The sequence below is a fragment of the Sarcophilus harrisii genome, chromosome 2 (genome assembly GCF_902635505.1).
Source record: "Sarcophilus harrisii chromosome 2, mSarHar1.11, whole genome shotgun sequence".
NCBI lineage: Eukaryota > Metazoa > Chordata > Mammalia > Dasyuromorphia > Dasyuridae > Sarcophilus > Sarcophilus harrisii.
In genome coordinates this window covers 71124040-71144840 of record NC_045427.1, presented here as the reverse complement: position 1 = coordinate 71144840, position 20801 = coordinate 71124040, and the positions used below count along the sequence as shown (strand labels likewise).

Below are 20801 nucleotides of genomic sequence, written 5' to 3'. Positions count from 1 at the left end.
ACTCCTCCATTATTCAGAATAAGAAACTAAGGTTTGAACATATGCTTATAGCTATTAATCATGGAACTGGGAATGGTTCTTTTACCTTTTTTCCTTGATTTTTTTGAGGGAAATTTATGTTTTCTTTCACTTTTCATTTCATGGAAATGTTTTGAATAACTTCCTATGTGCCTTCTTACCAGGGGAGGGTGGGAAGGAAGGGAGAGAATCTGGAATTCAAAGTTTTAAAAACAAATGTGAAAAATTGTTTTGCATGTAACTGAGAAAAACAAAAACATTAAAACATAAAGGACTAGGTCTTCTGACTATCAGGAGAGATCTCTTTAAAGAGTTAGTTGAAGGTGACAAGGAGTGGCATAGATTTGAATATATCTAAAATGGTAGGTAAATAAAAGTAAAATAATAGGGTAATGGATGACTAGATGTCAAACCACATACACATTTAAGAGAAAGGGAATCAAAGTGGAATTTCTCTGTATCATTATAATCTATTCTTTTGTAACTAGACTTCTTTAGGTCTGATCCCTTAATTTAAAAATTATATTACTTTGACTCTTCAACCATAGAATTATGTTGTTGTACTATTAGTGGATTTGTTCTGATTCAAATTTGTCAACACAGATAGACAAAGCCTGAGACTGGGTTTAAGATAGTTGACCCAGATGTGAGTGAATCAAAGCACTTTCCTATGGAAATATTCTTTGAAGTTGGCACTTTTCTGTTATTCAGTTTGGGAACAGAGAGGAAGAGAACATAATTTTAGGAATTAATTTTTACATCTTAGCCCTCAAGAAGGGTAAAAGAGCCTCCCTAGGGCTGCTTTCATATCTCTGTTCCTTAGGGTATAGATAAAAGGGTTTAGCATTGGGGTCACCACTGTGTACATTACAGATGCAATTGTGTCACTGTAGGCTGAATGGTTGGATGAAGGGCTATAATAAACTCCAAAGACAGTCCCAAAGAAGAGAGATACTACAGAAAGGTGGGAACTGCAGGTAGAAAAGGCTTTCTGTTTCCCTGTAGCAGATGGGATCCTTAATATGGCTAAGATTATATACACATAAGAGATTATGACACAGAAGAAAGGAGTGAGACCAGCAAGACCACCAAGTGTGAGAATCATTAGCTCATTAATGAAGGTGTCTGAACAGGACAACTTCAGCAAAGGATTAAGGTCACAGAAGAAGTGGGGAATTTCATTTTTGGCACAGAAGACTAGTTCATTCATCAACAGTGTATGTAAGAGGGAATGAAGAACATTAACAACCCATGTAATTGAAATCAACAGGAAACAAAGCTGAGGACTCATCATTATTGCATAATGGAGTGGGTGACAGATGGCCACATAGCGGTCATATGCCATTGTTGCCAGGAGAAATTCATCTACAGTCCCAAACATGATAAAAAAATATAACTGTGTCAGACAGTCAGAATAAGAGATGGAGTTATTCTGAATTTGTATATTTACCAACATTTTGGGGACTGTTGTAGAGATGAAGTTGATATCAGCAAAAGATAAATTGGCTAGAAAGAAGTACATAGGGGTATGGAGTTGAGTGTTAGAAACAACAGCCATGATGATGAGAAGGTTTCCAATCACAGTAACCAGATACATGAATAGAAATAGCCAGAAGAGCAGTTGTTGATGCCCTGAACTTTCAAATAGTCCAAGAAGGAGGAACTCAGAGATAGTGGTCTGGTTTTTCCAACCCATGAGTCTATTAAAAGAAAATTAGATTTATTAAATTAATATTATTGAGTAAATAAATAATTCCTTGATGAAACCATGGAAATTTTAATATGATATTTCTGCTGAAGAATGATAAAATAAAACACCAGCAATCATGGTAATATTGATACTATTATTACCATTGGTCCTGTTTTCCATTAAAGAGGCAACTAGATGGCACATTGCACAGAGTACAGGATATGGAATCAGAAAAACCTGGGTCCAGATCTGTTCTTAGATACTTATTTTTTCATTCTATTTAGGTGGCCTGGGATTTATTCTCATGAAAATAATGCTTCTGTTTATTTTTATACTAATCTTCACCCCAGAGCTTATCACTCTGCTTCCCATCTTGGGTTTTTTGTCTTTCTCACATGAATATATTTCTTTATTGCATAGTTATATTCCAATGCCTCTTTTGTTTCTTGTCTTCTTTTTAAATAAAGCATAACCTCCTAATTCCATCCCATAATGGCTTAGAAATAACCATGAAAGTGAATTTGTTTCTTTTCCTTCTAACTTAGAAATGTATTGTACATCAATAAGCATATTAGAAGTGCTGAAAAAGTGTCATATCAACTTTAAAATATATTTAGAAATCAAATTGTGTGTATTGGAGATTTATGGTGTTCTTTGTAGTCTTCTTTTCCCGTTCACTATATAGGAAAACATTCATGTTGATATTTGTCAAGTTCATAATTATATAAAGGAAAACTTGAAAAAAAACTTTAGTTTTTCATGAGTGTCTGATCTTAATAATTGATTAGCCTGCCTTGGATCATTTCTGATGACATATAGATCATAATTAATCAGATAACACATTAAGTTTCTATGTTTGCTTTGCAAACCTGAAGCTCCTATATAAATCCTAGTTACTACCACCATCATCACCACAACCACTACTATTACTACTAGTACTGCTGCTATCAGGGTTGAGGGGTTAAAGGTAAGAGTGTTCAGCTAATGTCCCCCCCATGACTAAACATTCATTTTGAATCCCAAAATACAGTTTGAATAAAAAAACAAAGAAAATTAAGGATAAAAGATGGGGAGGGTAGGAACTAAAGAGTAAGAAGGAATGAGATGAGGGTATCCAGGAGCTTTGTATTCTCTTTTCTGAATAATTCTTTCTTCTCTTCACACAAGTTGTGAATTCCTGGCAGTAAATTAGAATTCATACACAAATTGTAGATTCTTACTTGACAATTTGAAAAGCAAGACTGACTTTATCTGAAGTCAAATTATTTTAATAACAATGGTATATGGGGCACTGGTGGAACTGTGATCTCACTCAATCATTTTGGAGAATAATCTGTAATTATTCCCAAAGTGTTATAAAAATTGAATAAATTCTTTGACTTAGAAATACCACTATTGGATCTGTTTCCCAAGATAATCAGGGAAAAAGCAAAAGAACCTATATGTTCTAAAATATTTATAGTAGCTCTCTTTGTGGTAGCAAAGAAATAGAAATTGTCAATTGGGGAATGACCAAACATGTAGTACATGATTGTGATAGAATATTAGTGTGCTTTTAGAAATGGTGAGTAGATTGATTTTAGAAAAACATAAAAACACTTGCCTGAAATAATGAAGAATAAAATGAATAAATCAAGAGAACATATTTTATATAAATACTAATATTTTTCAAGGAATAATTTCGAATGACTAAGTTATTCTGAATATTATAAATACTCATATCAACTGCAAGGGATCTATGAAGAAAAATAACTATTCACTTCCAGAGGAATAACTGATAAATAAAAACATGTATAGTATGATACTATACATATCTTTGTGTCTCTATTTATCTGTGTCAAAGGGTGGCTTTCTCTAGTGCAGAGTGAGGGTGGAAGAGGAAGACAGTTTGGAACTTAAAATATAATAATAAATAAATAAAATTAAATAATGAATGGTTTATGTAAACAATGGTATATGTATGTGTATATGTATGAATCAAATTTTCCAATCCCTCTCCTATCTGAGAGATGATAGTATTTATGATTATTGATGATAGGATATTAGGAAAGAAGAAAAGAAAAAAAAAAGAAGAGAGAACATGAATATAGTTGGTTATTATCAGTCCTGCAAGTCTTACCCAGCCGACGTCTGTTGATTTCAAATGCTGTCACTCAGAGCTCTGAGTCTGCTGCCTCTACTTTTCTCCTGTAGTCAAAAGACATGAATATTGACTGTAATCAGAAAAGCATTAAACCCTTCTACTAATAGCACCAAAATAATTTAGAAATTTACTTCACATTGTGTACTGAATCAGTGGTAATTATTGTCCTCATAATCATCCCTTCCTATCCTAGTTGTACCTCACAATTTTAAAAAATTTAAGTTCAAGGACACTAAGACAGAAAAGCTGACAGTTCTAGATCAAGCTGAAAGAATATCAATATATTTGTGGCAGTTCTCTCCCAAATATATGCATTAATATTGAGTACTTTTAATGTCAGCCACTAAGTACCGCTTTTCCTGCTCTTATGGCTTATTTTTACTAAAATTAAAATTTTAAAGGAATATGACCCCAATATTTCACCAGCAAGCTCAGTATTTATTCAATTTTTTTGTCTCATCTATTTGTAAAGAAACAATTCTATGCAGAGTCAATCCTCAAGAGAATTTACATGTTCTCCCTTGTTGGAAACTTGGCAAGCAGAAATAGAGAGGAGGAAAATTTACTATAGCCCCTTAGTATCTCCATTAAAACCCAAGAGTCATGAATACCAGTTTGAGAGCTCAATTCCTCAATGGGGTGAATCATTCATCAGAATAATTAGATTTACTCATTAAATCAATGATTAAAGTTGCCTTTAGCACCATGGACAAAGTCTAATGATTCAAACTCATAGGAGTGGAGGTACTACATGTCTTTCCTATTTACCTATCAGAGATAAATAAAGGCAAATTCAAAACTATCTTGCATGTATTGCCTAGAGATAAAGATAGAGGCACCAGTTCCATCTGCCAGGGTTAAGACCTTGTAAAACTTTGTCAGAGACTAATAACCACAACATGTAGTCTACTAGTCTAGTTCTATGATTTTTCCTCCTCCTTTTTCTTTCCCAATGCAAGTGAAAGGAACTAGATTTAAAGTCAGAATTCAGGATTGAAAAGACCCTGCTAAAAATATCTGTATGAACTTGGACAAAGAATGTAACTTTTATGGACCTCAGACTTATTTTTGTAATTAAAAATGTGATTAGATGACTTCCAAGTCCTTCTAAGACATGTGAACTTGCCTATTCCTGGGAAGTCTTCCTTCTGAGCCCACAGTGGATATGGAATAAAGTTTTATGAGACAGGGTTCTATAGATAACTTTCTGAGGGACACAAATGGCCTGTTTGGTTCAAATGATTCTGACCTGAGTTTCCAGTTAAAATAACTTCTAGGCATATTCTTATTATATATTAATCATGACCACAATGATAGTGATAATAAAATCATAATTATCATGGTGATTAAATGAAAACTGATGATAAATCTCTATTTCAGGATGGTGCTTAGGTCACTGCTCTCTTCATTTCTCACAAGATTATAATCTGTACTAAACCAACATGCCCCAGATATTTATACAATTTATTTTATTTTATTTTTTCTTTTACATCTGAGTTCCAGGCTGTTTTTCTCATTCCCTCCTAGTCCTTCACTACAGATCAATATTTGACACAGATTATATACATATATATGTGTATGTGTGTATGTGAGTGTGTGTTTGTGTGAGTATGTGTAAAAGAGAGAGAAAGAGAGAGAGAAACTACACAGTACATGTTACCATATATTAATTCTTTCTCTGGGGTGAGAGATCTTTCTTTATAGATCATTTGTAATTGATTTGAATGTTCATTTAACTCAAAATGGCTTAGTCAACTTCTTCATCATTTCTAACAGCACACTAATATTCCATCAAAAACATATACCCTATCTTATTCAATTATTCCCCAATTGCTAGATATCCTCTTAATTTCTACTTTTTTGCTACCATGAAGAGAGCTGCTACAAATATTTTAGTATATATATATGGGTTATTTTCTTTTTTCCCTGGTCACCTTAGGAAATAGATCTAATAGTAGTTTTCCTGAGTCAAAGGATATACTCATGGATTTATTAGTCTTTGGGCATAATTGCAGATTGCTTGTCAAAATGGCTGGATCAATTCACAGTTCCACCAACAATTCAAACTTCCTCCAACATGTGTCATTTTCTTCTTTTATCATTTTAGCCAACCTGATAGGTGTGATATGGTATCTCAAAGTTGCTTAAATTTACATTTTTCTAACCAATAATAATTTAGAGAATTTTAGTATAGTATATATGTATGAAATTTTGTTTTTTATTTTTCATTGAAAAATTGTCTTCCATTTTAATTCTGGGAAGATGGCAGAATTGGTCAGAAAATTTCAGCTTTCCAAATTTCCCCCCATAAACCAAACAAATTTGCTCATCAGGACAAATATAGTATGGTAAAAAAACAAAAAAAGATTTGGGGCAGAACAGGGGTCCTTTTGGCATAATCCAAAAAGACTCAAAGAAAGCCCCAAGACAGGGATCAACTAGTGTGAAGTGCAAACATCTCCATAGAAACAGCCAGTGGGAGCCCTGGAGCTAGATGGATTTGACTTGAGCCTCAGCTCAAATTACAGAAATTTTTACTTCCATGGGGAGTTAGTGGTCAGAGTCTGGGAAGACAGAGGGGACATTTGCTGATTAGTATTGACAGATTCAGCTGTGCTGAAGAGACCCAGCCCAGGGCAAAAAGGAACCAGCAGTGAGGTCAGTATTTATAAGAGAGTGGAGTTTTGATTTGGGGTCACAGGGGCACCAGCCTTCCACCTAAAGATTAGAGATTCCTATGCTAATAATATAATAATATACTAATATAATAAGAACTCAAGTTCTTATTTAAAAAATGAGAGAATTGGGTAATACATGTTAAATATGTTAAAATATATGTTAAATCCAATAAATGTATACATAGTTATACAATTATTTTGCTGCAAAGGAAAAATTGGATCAAGAAGGAAAAAAAAAACTGAGAAAGAAAACAAAATGCAGGCAAACAACAACAGAAAGTGTAAAAATGCTATATTGCGGTTCAGTTCCCATAGTCCTCTCTCTGGGTGTAGATGGCTCTCTTCATCACTGAACAACTGGAACTGGTTTGAATCATCTCATTGTTGAAGAGAGCCACATCCCTCAGAACTGATCATTATATAATCTTCTTGTTGCCATGTACAATGATCTCCTGGTTCTGCTCACTTCATTTAGCATCAGTTCACATATTTCTCTGAAACCATTCTGTGAGAGATTATATGGTTTCTCATAAAATTATTAACTAAGGTAGATTACATCTATAACCTAGATTTAGTTTATGAAGATCTGATGGGTTTGGGAAGAATGAAATAGAATGCTCATACTGGCTCAAGTAAACAGTTGTAAACCTTGTGAAACTGACTGTGGTGTTCTCTTCTTTTTTATAATATAATGGTTCTCTCTGAGAGCAGGTTTCTTGGGGGAGGTTCTCTGGAGGCAGCCTTAGTTTCAGTTCAGAGTAATAATCATTTCAAATACAGCCAGCTGTTAAAATCCAAAGGTTTATTTTCTCCTTCCAAGTTGTTCCAAGAGCTCTTGCAGCTTGTCTGCCAGCTTCTGCCTCCAGCTCTCTCTGAATCTTCTCAACTGACACCTCCACTCATTCCTGGCTCTCAGTCTCCCAGAGTGCTCTTTGCCCTGAGAGTTTCTTGCTTATATGCTGTAACCTGAGTACACCAATCATTATATCACTAGGAAACCATTATTTGTTGTAGGATTAAATCAATTCGAAACTAGATTTAAACATTGTCTCCTCAATTCCACTTAGTACCTTGTTTCAAGTTCTGACCCATAATATATCCTTGTAGGATCAGATCAATCATACTGAACCATGATAAATTAGATAATTATTGTCTCTATCAATTCTAATGACTTAACACTTTGTAAGGATTCCAACAACTGACCACTGATAAAACCATAAATTTAGGAAAACACACCTGCAAACAGTTGTAAAACTTGTAAAACTGACCACCATAAAATTTAGGTAAACACATCTGCAAACATATGGACCCGACTCCATGCACTAGCAGGGTAGTGAGGATTAACTGGATAAAGGGAGGGGGGTATCATGGATTCTTGTGGTTTAGGACTATATAACCCCCTTTAACTACTGTGAAAATTGACCTCTGCTCTATGAGATTGCAGTGAGTGTACTGTCCTTTTCTTGCGAGATTCCTATGTTTTTGAGAACTTTGAGAAATCTCTGAATACTCATTTTAAGTTAGAAGCCATACCACACAATCCTGCTGGTCGTTTCTTACAGAATAATAATATTCCATAACATGCATATACCATAACTTACTCAGCCATTCTCCAATTGATGAGCATCCATTCAGTTTCCAGCCAAGACAAAAAGGGCTGCCACAAACATTTTTGCACATGTGGGTCCCTTTTCCGCCTTTAAGATCTCTTTGGGATATAAATCCAGTAGAAACACTGCTGGGTCAAAGGGTATGCACAGTTAGATAACTTTTTGAGCATAGTTCCAAATCACTCTCCAGAATGGTTGGATCCATTCACAGTTCCACCAATAATGTATCAGTGTCCGAGTTTTCCCACATCCCCTCCAACATTTGTCATTATCTTTTCCTGTCATTTTAGCCAATCTGAGAGAGTTGTCTTAATTTGCATTTCTCTGATCAATAGTGATTTGGAGTACTTTTTCATATGACTACAAATAGTTTCAATTTCTTCATCTGAAAATTGTCTGTTCGTATCCTTTGACTATCAGTTGGAGAATAGCTTGAATTCTTATAAATTTGAGTCAATTCTCTGTATATTTTTGAAATGAGGCCTTTATCAGAACCTTTAAAGGTAAAAATGTTTTCCCAGTTTATTGCTTCCCCTTTAATCTTAACTGAATTAGTTTTATTTGTAGAAAAACTTTTTAACAATATAATCAAAATTATCTATTTTGTGATCAATAGTGATCTCTAGTTCTTCTTTGGTCACAAATTCCTTCCTCCTCCACAGATCTGAGAGGTAAACTATCCTATGTTTTTCTAATATGTTTATAATATCATTCTTTATGTCTACATCATGAACCCGTTTTGACCTTATTTGGTATATGTTGTTAGGTGTGGGTCAATGCCTAGTTTTTGCCATAGTAGTTTCCAATTTTCCCAGCAGTTTTTGTCAAATAGCGAATTCTTATCCTAAAAGCTGGGGTCTTTGGGTTTGTCCAACACTAGATTACTATAGTCATTGGCTATTTTGTCTTGTGAATCTAACCTAATCCATTGATTGACTATTCTATTTCTTAGCCAGTACCAGATGGTTTTGATGATTGTTGCTTTATAATATAGTTTTATATCTGGTACAGTTAGGTCACCTCAAGAAGAGAAAATATAAAAATAATTGGACTACCTTAAAGCTGTGACTAAAAAAACTTGACATAATAATTCAAGAAATAATTTAAGAAAATTGTACTGGAGAGAGAGAATAGAAATGGAAAGTAGAAATAGAAAAAATCCATTGATCACCATTCAAAGAGATTCTTGAGAGAAAACACATAGGAACATTATTGCCAAATTTCAAAATTCCCAGATGCAAGAGAAAATTTTGCAATAAAAAAATAAGCAAACAAAAACAATTCAAATATGCTGGAGTTACAATGAGAATTGTTCAGAACGTATTAGCAGCCACAATAAAACACTTCAGATCCTGGGATAATATTTACCAGCAATTAAAAGAACTAAGCCTGAAACTAAAAATATCATATCCAGCAAAATTATTTATAATATTGAATGAAAAAAGGACATTCAACAAACTTGCAGATTTTTAGGACTTTGTTTCTGCCAAATTTGAACTTAATAAAAAAATTAACATAAGAGCCAATGTCAAAGATTAATCTCAAGGAACTCTACATGGACAAATTGTTTAGGTGTTGTGCATGGAAATGTATACCATATATTTAATATTGACATCAATAATTGAATAACTCAAAAGAAAGATGGGACAGGGTTGAGTATTATCTGATTCTAAAAAGCAATATTGTCTAGGAAAAGACAAAAAGTTATTGTGTTATATAAATGAGGTATAGAGGAAGAACCAAAACAGAGACATTACAGGGAGAAAGAGGACCTTTAGTTCTGAAAACCTACTCATGTTGGGAATGAATTAAATAGAGAATACTATATATATATATATATATATATATATATATATATATATATATATATATATATATATATATATATATATACTATGAATTAGGGTATAGTGAAATACTCTTTAAATACTCTTCAGAATGCATAAGACATGTGTGTCCCTGGGCAAGTCACTTAAACCTAATTGCCTCAGGAAAAACAAAAAAAAATCCATAAGGCAATAAGGGAGGAGGGATTAGGATAAATGGGCAAGGGATAAAGAGGGAAGGAAAAGTTAGGGAAGAAGACGAGGGATGGATCTGTGGGTGGGGGGAAATTAAGTAATAGCATGGCAAATTAAGGAGCAGAATTAAAATAGAAGAGTCATCAGGGATAGGAAACACATATAGTATAACAAGGATCATCAGTAGAATTTATTAGAAAACAAAAAAAAATAGGGCTAGTAATCATTGATCTTAGACAAAGTTAAACTCAAAGATTCAATCAAGAGAGAAATTACATTATATGTCAGGCATATTAATATTGTTTGGATGCCTATTTACATATGGACAAATGCATGTGTATCTATGTGTGTCTGAGTAAATGTAGATATGTATGCATGCAGCTTTCTATATGTATATATGTAGATATATATATATGTGTGTGTGTGTAGGTATGAATGTATATATATATATATATATGTGTGTGTGTATGTGTTTATATATATATATATAGGTATATATAAATATATTTGTGCTTAACTATAGCCTGCTTAGGGACAGTGGGAGGCGGGAATGAAAGGGCAAAAAAAAAAAAAGAATAAAAAAAAAACAGTGCACAGAAGAGAACAAAGGAATAACCTACAAGAACCAAAATAAAAATGGACACTCATGAATATAATTTCTTCTATTATTATATTCTTTCTTGAAATGGAAATTTATTGTTAGATTTTTTGAATTCTCTCTGATATTCTACCGGGTAAATGAGAATGTATTTCATTTTTTAAAAAAAAATTTGTCTTTTTTTTTTACTATACTTTTTTCTTATTTTGCATTAGCTGCAATAAACAAACAAACAAAAAAGGCTGTTCATATCCTTTGACCATTTATCAATTGGATAAATCTTTTATCTTTTTAATTTTAAATATATCAAAGTTCTCCATATATGTGAAATATGAGGTCTTTATTTAAGAAAGTATCTATAAAAATTCCCCCATTACCTAATTTCATGTTAATATTGATTATATTGATTTTATTTGTACAAAATCTTTCAAATTTAATGTCCCCAGGGGTGGCTAAATGGCTCACTGAATAGAGCATTGGCCCTGAAATCAGGAGGACCTGAGTTCAAATCTGACCTTTGTGAAATGCCAATGACAAACCAGCTGTTTTGGCTCTCACAGAGACCTTGAAAGCAAGAAAAGATGGAAACATCGATGACAAGTTTATTGTATCTATGTTCTCCATCTTTAATCTCTAAAACTGCAAAATTATCAAGTAAATATAAAGCAGATAAACCAATCAATGCATGAAGAGGCAATGTTTTGTGTACTAGTAGAAATTAGGCATTATCTATAGAAACAGCTTCATCCCCTTGACATCCTGATTTATGATACATGTCCAACATACTTGTTCACAATTCTCAGTCCTTGTGGGTCTGCTGGCTGACATTTTAGGAAAGGGGAATTCAGTCAGGTCAAGATAACTTTGAATCGTACAGCTAAGCAGGTGTTGCTAGGTAAGTGTTGTTGCCTGGAGAGGCACAGGCCTCACTTAACACTTACTAGCCATGTGATCTTGGGCAAGTCGCTTAACCATAATTTCCCTCCTTCCCCATGAACAAATTCAAATACATCTACTATATCCCACTGATATACCATTTTATTTCTTAGCCAGTTCTAGATAGTTTTGATGATTTCTGCCTTATTACTAGCATTTTAGTACAATTGAATTGGTTACAACAGGCATCCTGATTTCACTATGAAGGCTTCTAGTTATCCCTGTTAGAAATAATGCTTTAATCATCCTTCTTATCATTTAAAAAAATCCATAACTGTTTTCAAATAAAAAAATTAGGAATGAGTATTGTATTTTGTTTAGTTTTTTCTGCAACTGTTGATATAATAATTATGATTTTATTGCTTTTGTTAATCTTGTTATACTTTTGTTACTTTTTTTGATTATGTTAATAGTTTTCATTATATTGAACCAGCCTTGCATTCCTGGTATAAATCCTACTTGATCACAGTGTTTAATATTTGTGATATATTGTTGTAGGTTCCTAGCTAGTATTTTATTTAGGATTTTTGCCTCCATAATCATTAGTGAAATTGGTTTAATTTCTTTCTTTGTTTTTGGTGTTCCTGGTTTAGGTATCAGCACCATAATGTTTTTACAAGAGGAATTTGGTTGAGCTTCTTCCTCTTTGCTTCATGTTCCAAATAATTTATTTAATATTATAACTAGTTGATCTTTAAATGCCTGGTAGAATTAATTTGTAAATCTATCTGGACATAATTTTTTTCTTCAGAATCTAATTTATGACTTGTTCAAATTTTTTTTAAAAGTGATTTTATTTAAATGCAATGGTACATGTAATCATTATTAATTGGTTCCAGAAGGCACAATGAATGGCAAGAATGATGAGTACTGTAGAAATTTTTCCCATAAGGAATACATCTCCAGTCCATAGCCTAACCATCCTCTACCTAATTTCCCCAAAAAGCAAGTGGGATTTCCAAATGTGGAGAAACAAGTCAACCCAACCCAGCTCAGCCCAGCTGGGTTTCTCTTTTCTTGACCTAACAGTTTCTGAGAAGCATCAGATCTTTATATTATCTCCCCACCCCAGGATATCTACATTTCCTGGGGTATGGGGGTTTTGATATGGAGGTAGAAGTACCATGCTCTCTGTATCCAGGCTCTGGCCACCAGCTGGGGCTTGGGGCTGCCAGAAGTCCTGTGACTGCCTCTACCACTTCCACTGCCTCTACCTGGGCTCTTGCTACTACTTATTATACCACCATTGCTGTTCCTACTGCTTCTTTTCTTGCTAAGCATGTCAGCTGCTCCATGCCTTTTCCAATGCTACTGTTTTGAGAGCCAGGAGACCATACAGTGTAGCCACATCATCCTGCAGCAATTGCCCTGTGATGTGTTCACTGACTCACATGACCTCAGCACCATGGCCTCCAATCTGACAGTCCTATACACCATTGCCTTCACTGGGGAGGAGCTGCTTATGACTGAGGGGCAATTGCAACATGCCTGGCCAACCTTATATCCCTATTGCTTAACCAAGACAACAGCCAAATGCTATTGTCCAACAACCAAACAAATATCAAGTTTTGAAGCATTACTTTTCCATAGAAAGGCATTAAATCTCACAAATTTTGAAGCAGAGAAATGATGAGGTACCATTGCATTTTATTTCCTTTTCTGTTAATCTGAGCAGTCCAAATTTCCCAGAAAATTTTTCAATTAGAAAATCACTTCATCCATGGATTCCACACTTGTGGCTCCTTCAGATTGGATGATTTCTTCCAGAACCTCCATTTAACAAGGATATTCAGGGCAGCTGTCTCTTAATTTCTCACTAAACTTCAATTTGGACTCCTCCATTATGCCCCTACACTGTATAGTTTTTTTTAAACTCTTCCCTACTCCCAGTTTTTTAAAATCTTCCTGTTATATATTACCTTTCCCTTTTAGAATTTTAGCTTGTAGAGGGTGTCTTTTTACTTGTAATTGTGTTCCCAGTGCGCAATATAGTCCTTAGTACAGAGTAAAGACTTAATATATGTGACTGATTGACTGGCTGTGTGGTGTGATGGCACAGTGCATAGTGTGTTGAACTGTTAGTCAGGAAGACCTGAATTAAAATATAACTTCAGACAATTACTAGCTTTGTGATCATGGGCAAATAACTTAAATTCTGTTTGTCTCAGTTTCCTCATTTGTAAAATGGAGATAACAACAGCCAGGTTGCAAATCATCTGTCACATTGTAAGCACTATGTAAAAGTTATTATTTTATTGTGATTATGATGCTGCTGAGAAGAACAATATCTGTTTTCTTGCCTAAATTTTAATCCAATATTTTTGTATTTTTAAATAGTTCAGAAATTTTATTCCCCTAGTATTTGCTAAAATGTTTCATTGTTGAAATGAAAATTTAAAACAAATATAGAAAATAGATGATGACTAAATTGTCTTCTGAAAATTTTCACCCCAAACAGACAACTATTGAATTTTTTTGTCTGAGATAAAGTTTAACAGGTCCATCTTCTTCAATGTTTATCAAAATTCAAAATAAAAAAAGTAGAGAGCTATGTTTTTTCATATGGCCTAACTTACCCTTGTAGGATAAGGAATATGATGGGTTGTTCAATTGTATCCAACTCTTGGCAAGGTTTTCTTTGTAAGGATATTGAACCGGTTTGCTATTTTCTTCTCCAATACACAGATGAGGAAACTGAGGCAAAGAAGGTTAGGTGTCTTGGCCAAGATTATACCGATAGTAAGTGCCAGAGGTATGATTTGAATTCAGGAACATGAGTATTCCCAATTCTAGACCCAGAACTCTACAATGCCACCCAACTACCCAAATGAGATATATTAAGGGACATTTCACATATATAAAAATAGGGGGATTATTTTAAAATGGAACCCAACACTTATTGTATGGAATTATTCTTCCAAGATCTAATGCTCAGTTTTATCTCAAATCCTAGAACTGATAGAGAAATGTCTGATATTCATGACTGTCTCTGAAATATCTCTCATGAAGCATTAGAACTAATGTAGATTATGTGAAGAGGTTTCTGCAGTAATTTTAATCAGAAGCACCACATGTTTGACCAAAATTTAAAAATAGAATTATTTTCTAAACATATCAAAAAGCTTTATGACCATCTATCGATGTCCTTCCTAAGCATTATTTAAACAGAATAGAGAACTGATGATAATATGAACTGAATTTCATAAACAAAATAAAAGCCTAGAATTATAAACATTATATTGAAGTTAAATTACTCTCAATGTGTTGCCTATTCTGAATTACAAACTCAGTTATTTTCCCCCTAATAATTACCATTTAAGCATAAATATAAGCAGAGACTTGATAAATCTAGGAAGATACAAAGACATAAGTTTATATGAAGCTCTTTTAACCATATAAAATTAATTACATTTTTTAAAGAGAAACTATCAAAATAGATAATTGGGTGGTTATTGCAAAACCTACAAAAAGTGTGTTGCTCTCTTCTATGTATTCAAGTGTTTTGCCTTTTTATTTTTTGGTTACAAAAATTGAATTCAGAGCAGCTAGATGGCACAGTGGATAGAGGACTGGCCAAATCTGGCCTCAGATACTTAACACTTGCTAGCTATGTGACCCTGGGCAAGTCACATAACCCCTATTGCCTCACAAAGAAAAAAAAAATAAACAAAAATTGAATTCAGGTTAAAACTAGCCACCCAAATAGAACTTAATAAGGCAGTAGTGGTAACATTCAGTTCTGGTGCTACATATTAAGCCTTAGCAACTTAGGTGTCAATGTGCTTAATATATTTTTTCGATATTAAAGGTTGTATTGAACACTAGTCAAAGAAGCTTCCCACTTATGAATCTTAGGCTTCCCATTTCCGTACCTCTGAGTAGCAGATTGTCCTTTTTTTATTAGTATATAGGCTTTGGTTTACTCCCACAAGGAGGTGGCTCCCAATGGTGCCCACATTAGTACCCTCATTCAATATTAAAAAAAAAATAGTGATAGTCATCTTAACATCAGTGTAACTTCTCAATTACTACCCCTGGCAATAAGACCCTCTTTTTTTTTTTCTTTGCTGAGACAATAGGGGTTAAGTGACTTGCCTAGGGTCATACAGCTAGGAAGCATTAAGTTTCTAAGATCAGATTTGAACTCAGGTTCTCCTAACTTCAGGGCTGGTGCTCTATCTACTGTGCCACCTAGATGCTCCATACTTTCTTTTCTGCAAGTAAATATAATCAAGCAAAACAAATCAAGATTTTATCATGTAAACAAATATAGACTTGCTGTATTGAGAGGTGGGAGGCCAGCTTCACCTTTCATTCTCTGAAGTTGTGATTGGTTACTACATTGATCAAAGGTCTGAAAATTTTCAGTATTGTTTTAATTGATGTTTATGTGATCATTATATAAATAGTTCTCTTGTCCTGTTTATTTTTCCTTTTAAATAATTATTTAGTTATTTAAAACAAATAGAAAATAGAAAAAGAAAAAAATGCCATATGCACAGCAGAACGTAAGGGAGGATTCAAAATGTGAAACGATGAATTTCTATTTCAAGAAAGCTTATATAATAAGTACTACATATTGTGTTCAGAGCTGTCCATTTTTTTCTTTTCCAGGTTTTCTTTTGTTTTCTGCTGTGCACTTTTTACTTTATTCTTTTTTCCCCCTTTCTTCCCTCTCCGCCAAGAAGGCTACAATTAAGCACAGATATATTTATAGATACACCTATGTGTGTTTTGTATATACATAATATAGCTATACATATATCCATATAAATATACATGTCTATACATAGATATCTATAATTATACACATATACACACATACATTCATATAAATTTATGTAAGACCATACTATGGCTGTTTGTCCTCCATTTCTCTGAAGGTAAATGACATTATCCTTATTCAATCCAAGTCTTTCTATATTTTTATAAATCTATTAACATCATTTCCTACCCTACAACAATATTCCAATTTTATATTGTCTAGTTATTTTAAGTAGTTTAAAGCAATATTGATTAATATAATTGACATATAGTGTAGTTTCCCCATTTTCTCTTTTGATTAAGCCTATTTTAGCTTTAAATTCATCTGAGATCAATGATTCCTAACCCCACTTTTACAAGAAAAAATTCTATTCCTAAACATTATTATGTTTATGTGTATCTTTTATTTCTAATCCCTACTGACTCCTCCACTTAACTTCTATTTTGCTACCTTGCCTTGTTATTACTTAGCTCAACTCCCCCTACAAAAATTCCTCCCCTATTCTCTCCCTAACACCTTTCTTCTTTCTTTAGCCAATTCCAGTTACTCTACATACCTTATCTCATTCCCATTAATCTACATGGTTCTGTTTATTTATTTATTTATTTATTTTTGCAGATCTTGAAGGCAAGGGTCACCTGAAGGAGAATATTCTCTTGTTGAGAAAAAGTCTCAGAGAATTCTGCATGTCCTGGTTCCTCAGACTATAGATGAAGGGGTTGAGCATGGGAGTCAGTATGGTATAGAAGATGGCAGCTAGCATGTCTAAATTGTCTAGATGAGTGGAGGAGGGAAGAAAATACACCCCCATGAGGGTTCCATAGAAGATGGACACACTACAGAGGTGAGAACCACAGGTAGAAAAAGCTTTATACTTGCCTCCAGTAGATGGGATCTTCAGAATGGCCAAAATAATGTGAATATAGGACACCATGATTAGAACAAATGGGGCACCAACCAAAAATCCTCCCACGATTATAATCTCTAGGTCATTGATGTAAGTATCAGAGCAAGAGAGCTTGAGCAGGGCTGAAAGGTCACAGAAGAAGTGGGGGATTATATTCTCTTCACAAAAAGACAACTGATTTACTAGAAGAGTATGTAACAAGGAACAGCTGTTAGTGATGATCCAGGACCCAGACACAAATAGTATGCAGATTCTGGGGCTCATTACCATTGAATAATGAAGTGGGCAGCAGATGGCTATGTATCGGTCATAAGCCATCATACCCAAGAGGAAGTCATCTAGTCCAACAAACAAGGTGAAAAAGTACATTTGAATCAGGCACTTCACATAGGAGATGGTATAATCCTGGGTATAAAGGTTCATTAACATCTTGGGGACTGTGGTAGAGATAAAACAGATGTCGGTGAAGGAGAGATTGATGAGGAAAAAGTACATGGGGCTATGAAGGTTAACATTGGAACATATGGCTAGGATGATTAATAGATTCCCAGTTACTGTGATCAAGTACATCCCCAAGAACAATGGAAAGAGGAGTTGTTGGTGCTCAGGCCACCTGGAGAGGCCCAATAGGAGGAACTCTGATACACTGGTCAGGTTTCCTCTGTTCATCCTTTCAAAAAATGCCATAGAAAGAATATTAGAACTATAAAGATATAGTATATCATCTTGTCCAATGGTTTTTTTTTTTAACAGATGAGAAAACTGAGGATAATAACAAGGAAATAGTTTGCTCAAAGTTAACATAATTAAACCCAGAAATTAGTTCTCCAGAATCCCAACCCAGATTTCTTTTCACTACATTGCTCTAGTAACAATATTAAAAATTAAATAATAACTTGAATTCATCAATGATTTACATGTAGCCCAGTGGATAGAGCACTAGGCATAGTTCCTGATTTCAAATCTGGCCTCAGACATTATTGGCTGTGTGACCCTGGGCAAGTCGCTTAACCCTGTTTGCCTCAGTTCTTCATCTGATAAATGAGCAGTAGAAGAAAATGGTTAAACACTCTAGTAGTAATCATCCCCTGAACCTCTTGACTTTTGCTGATATGCTCAGCCTACAAGATTCACTTCATGTTTTGCCTCCCTGGTTCACTTATTTGCTCCAAACTATTTTTTTTATTTATTTCCCATTACTCCTTTTCACATAACCCGAACTGCAGTGATTGCTCACTCATTGAACACTTACTATAATTTCACCCTCTGAACTTTAAAAAAAATATTTGTAACCATTTCCTGGTAATCTTTTTCAATATAGCTAGTTTTCTTTGTATCATTTTATATTTTGTTTAATAATATTATCTGAGAATAGATCCAGAGACTTCCCCATGATGCCAAAATCTTGCATGATACACAAAATTTAGAGCTTTTGGATTCAATTATTTCTAAGGTCTAATTCCTGTGAATCCATGATCAATAGGATGGCTTTATCTTTCGTTTCCCTTTTCCCACACCCTCTACTCCAACCATTTGCACCACTGACTGTTCAGTGAAAATGATCTAATCTTTCTGATACTTTGCTCATGTTCTTACCTCTGCTGGAATGTATAAGATTCCCCCTCTCACACAATCCTATTCTTTCCCATTTCTATATTTTGAAATCTAATCCCATCCTTTGAAACCTGGCTGAAATACCATCATTCTCAAAAATCCTGTTCTAATTCTTTTCTTCTAGAGAATCTTTACCAGGGACCCATGAACTTAAAAAAAATGATATCTGTATTTCAATATAATGGGTTTTGGGGTAATACTTTGTATTTTATTCTGTGTTAAAAGCATCATTCTGGGAAGGGATCCATAGGTTTCACTAGATGGCCAGTGAGGTCCATACTACAATAAAGGTTAAGAACCCTTACCCTCTATAAAAGTACTATCTCTTCTTCCTGTGAACTTAACATTTGTCACATTCTATCTTTTATTATTGGTAATTGTTCAAATTTTATAGATTCTAGGAAGGCTGGAAACTTCTTTTGGAGTAAGGATCAATTAAAGAACAAGTAGTAAACTTTGTAGGGTAGTGAACAAAACAGTAACTAAACTTACTTCTGTGTCTGTGTCCTAGTGTGTCTCTGTCTGCATTTGTGTACACCTGTTTATGTCTTTGTATGATTCTGTTTCTTTATATGTGTTTTGGTGTCTTTGTGTGTTGTCTGTGAGTTTGTCTCAGAATATCTGAGTGTGTCTCTATCTGCATCTGAGTAAGACTTTCCTGTTCCCATTCCCTCGCCTCTTACCTGATCAGCATGTTGTGATCTCTTAAAGTTACCAAGCTACCTTGTTCCATTATCTACCTTTCTCTTTTCCACAGTGGTGAGAAGATGGTTAAGGATCCAACAATCTTCTCCACAAAAAGTGCTGAAGATTGGGATTGGCTATGGGAGTCCTGGAAAGGATGGTAGTGGTAGATGCTTGGGTTCTTTGTGGAACAGAAGAGATGAAGTCACTGGCTTGAATATGTAGATTTGGATGGACCACTTCTGCTGCAGACATAGCTTTCTTTTGGATAGGGGAACTGATTGGACAAGATAGTAATAGCTTTTAATTACAAGTCAGACTCAGAAATGAGAGGCATCTGGAAGGTATAATGAATGCAGTACAAAGCTATCTTATAGTAGATCTAGGGATCAGAAATGTTCAGTGAAGACAGTTGTTCTTAGACTATGTGACTCCCTAAGAAGCTTCTCTTTCCCTCCTTCATTCTGCCCATTGCAAATTGCTGCTTTTCTTGTTCCCTCTGGATAGGTTTTAGGGAAAGACAGAGTAGAGTTTTGTGCTAGAAAAGTCTAGCACACAAGATTTCCTCATTCTATTCTCATCTCATGGGAAGTTTCTTGGCTGCTTCAATGAGTTATGTCCCCTGTGTTTCCATCTCCTTGACATAACCAACAGAGTATGAGTGCCTGTGTAGGCAGGCCCTGAGGGACACAAGATCTAAGACCATTTGTCCATATTAGGGGGAAGAAGTGTTCATGAGGGGAGAATGAACCATCTATCATCTTGGGGGGATAAATCTATGTGTCTTGGTCAGGGAATTCACACATCCTGGATATTCAGTCCTGTTTTCATGCCTCTAGGGCTGTGAGAAAGATGAAGCTTCTGCATTCTTTTTATATTTCTTTGATATCATTAGCATATCTTCCTCCTTGTTCTTGTTCTTCAAAAATAATAAAAAATCTAGACTTGAGATTTTATTTATGTATGGAAATTCTGATGAGATGTAGATATACAACAATAGGGTATAACAATTTTTGATATGAAACAACAAAAGTAATAGTTTAAAAAATTCAAATCTATTATTTCATTGGTGTAAAGAAATTATGGAAGCTTCTAGATATCACCATGAATAGAATACTGGCCCTGGAGTTAGGAGGA

At 34.3% G+C, this 20801-nt stretch overlaps 2 protein-coding genes across 2 annotated transcripts; both read right to left on the bottom strand.

Moving 5' to 3' along the window:
• Window positions 1-787: 787 nt before the first annotated feature.
• Window positions 788-1714, bottom strand: LOC100919909 (olfactory receptor 1G1). Its single transcript, XM_023495014.1, has one exon. It carries the CDS (start codon window positions 1712-1714, stop codon window positions 788-790), a length of 927 nt encoding a protein of 308 aa, XP_023350782.1.
• Window positions 1715-17093: 15379 nt separating this feature from the next.
• Window positions 17094-18759, bottom strand: LOC100920170 (olfactory receptor 1361-like). The gene is made up of 2 exons (XM_003758376.1): window positions 18752-18759; window positions 17094-18036 (listed from the first exon to the last, which is right to left on the bottom strand). Exons 1-2 carry the CDS (start codon window positions 18757-18759, stop codon window positions 17094-17096), a joined length of 951 nt encoding a protein of 316 aa, XP_003758424.1.
• Window positions 18760-20801: the final 2042 nt, after the last annotated feature.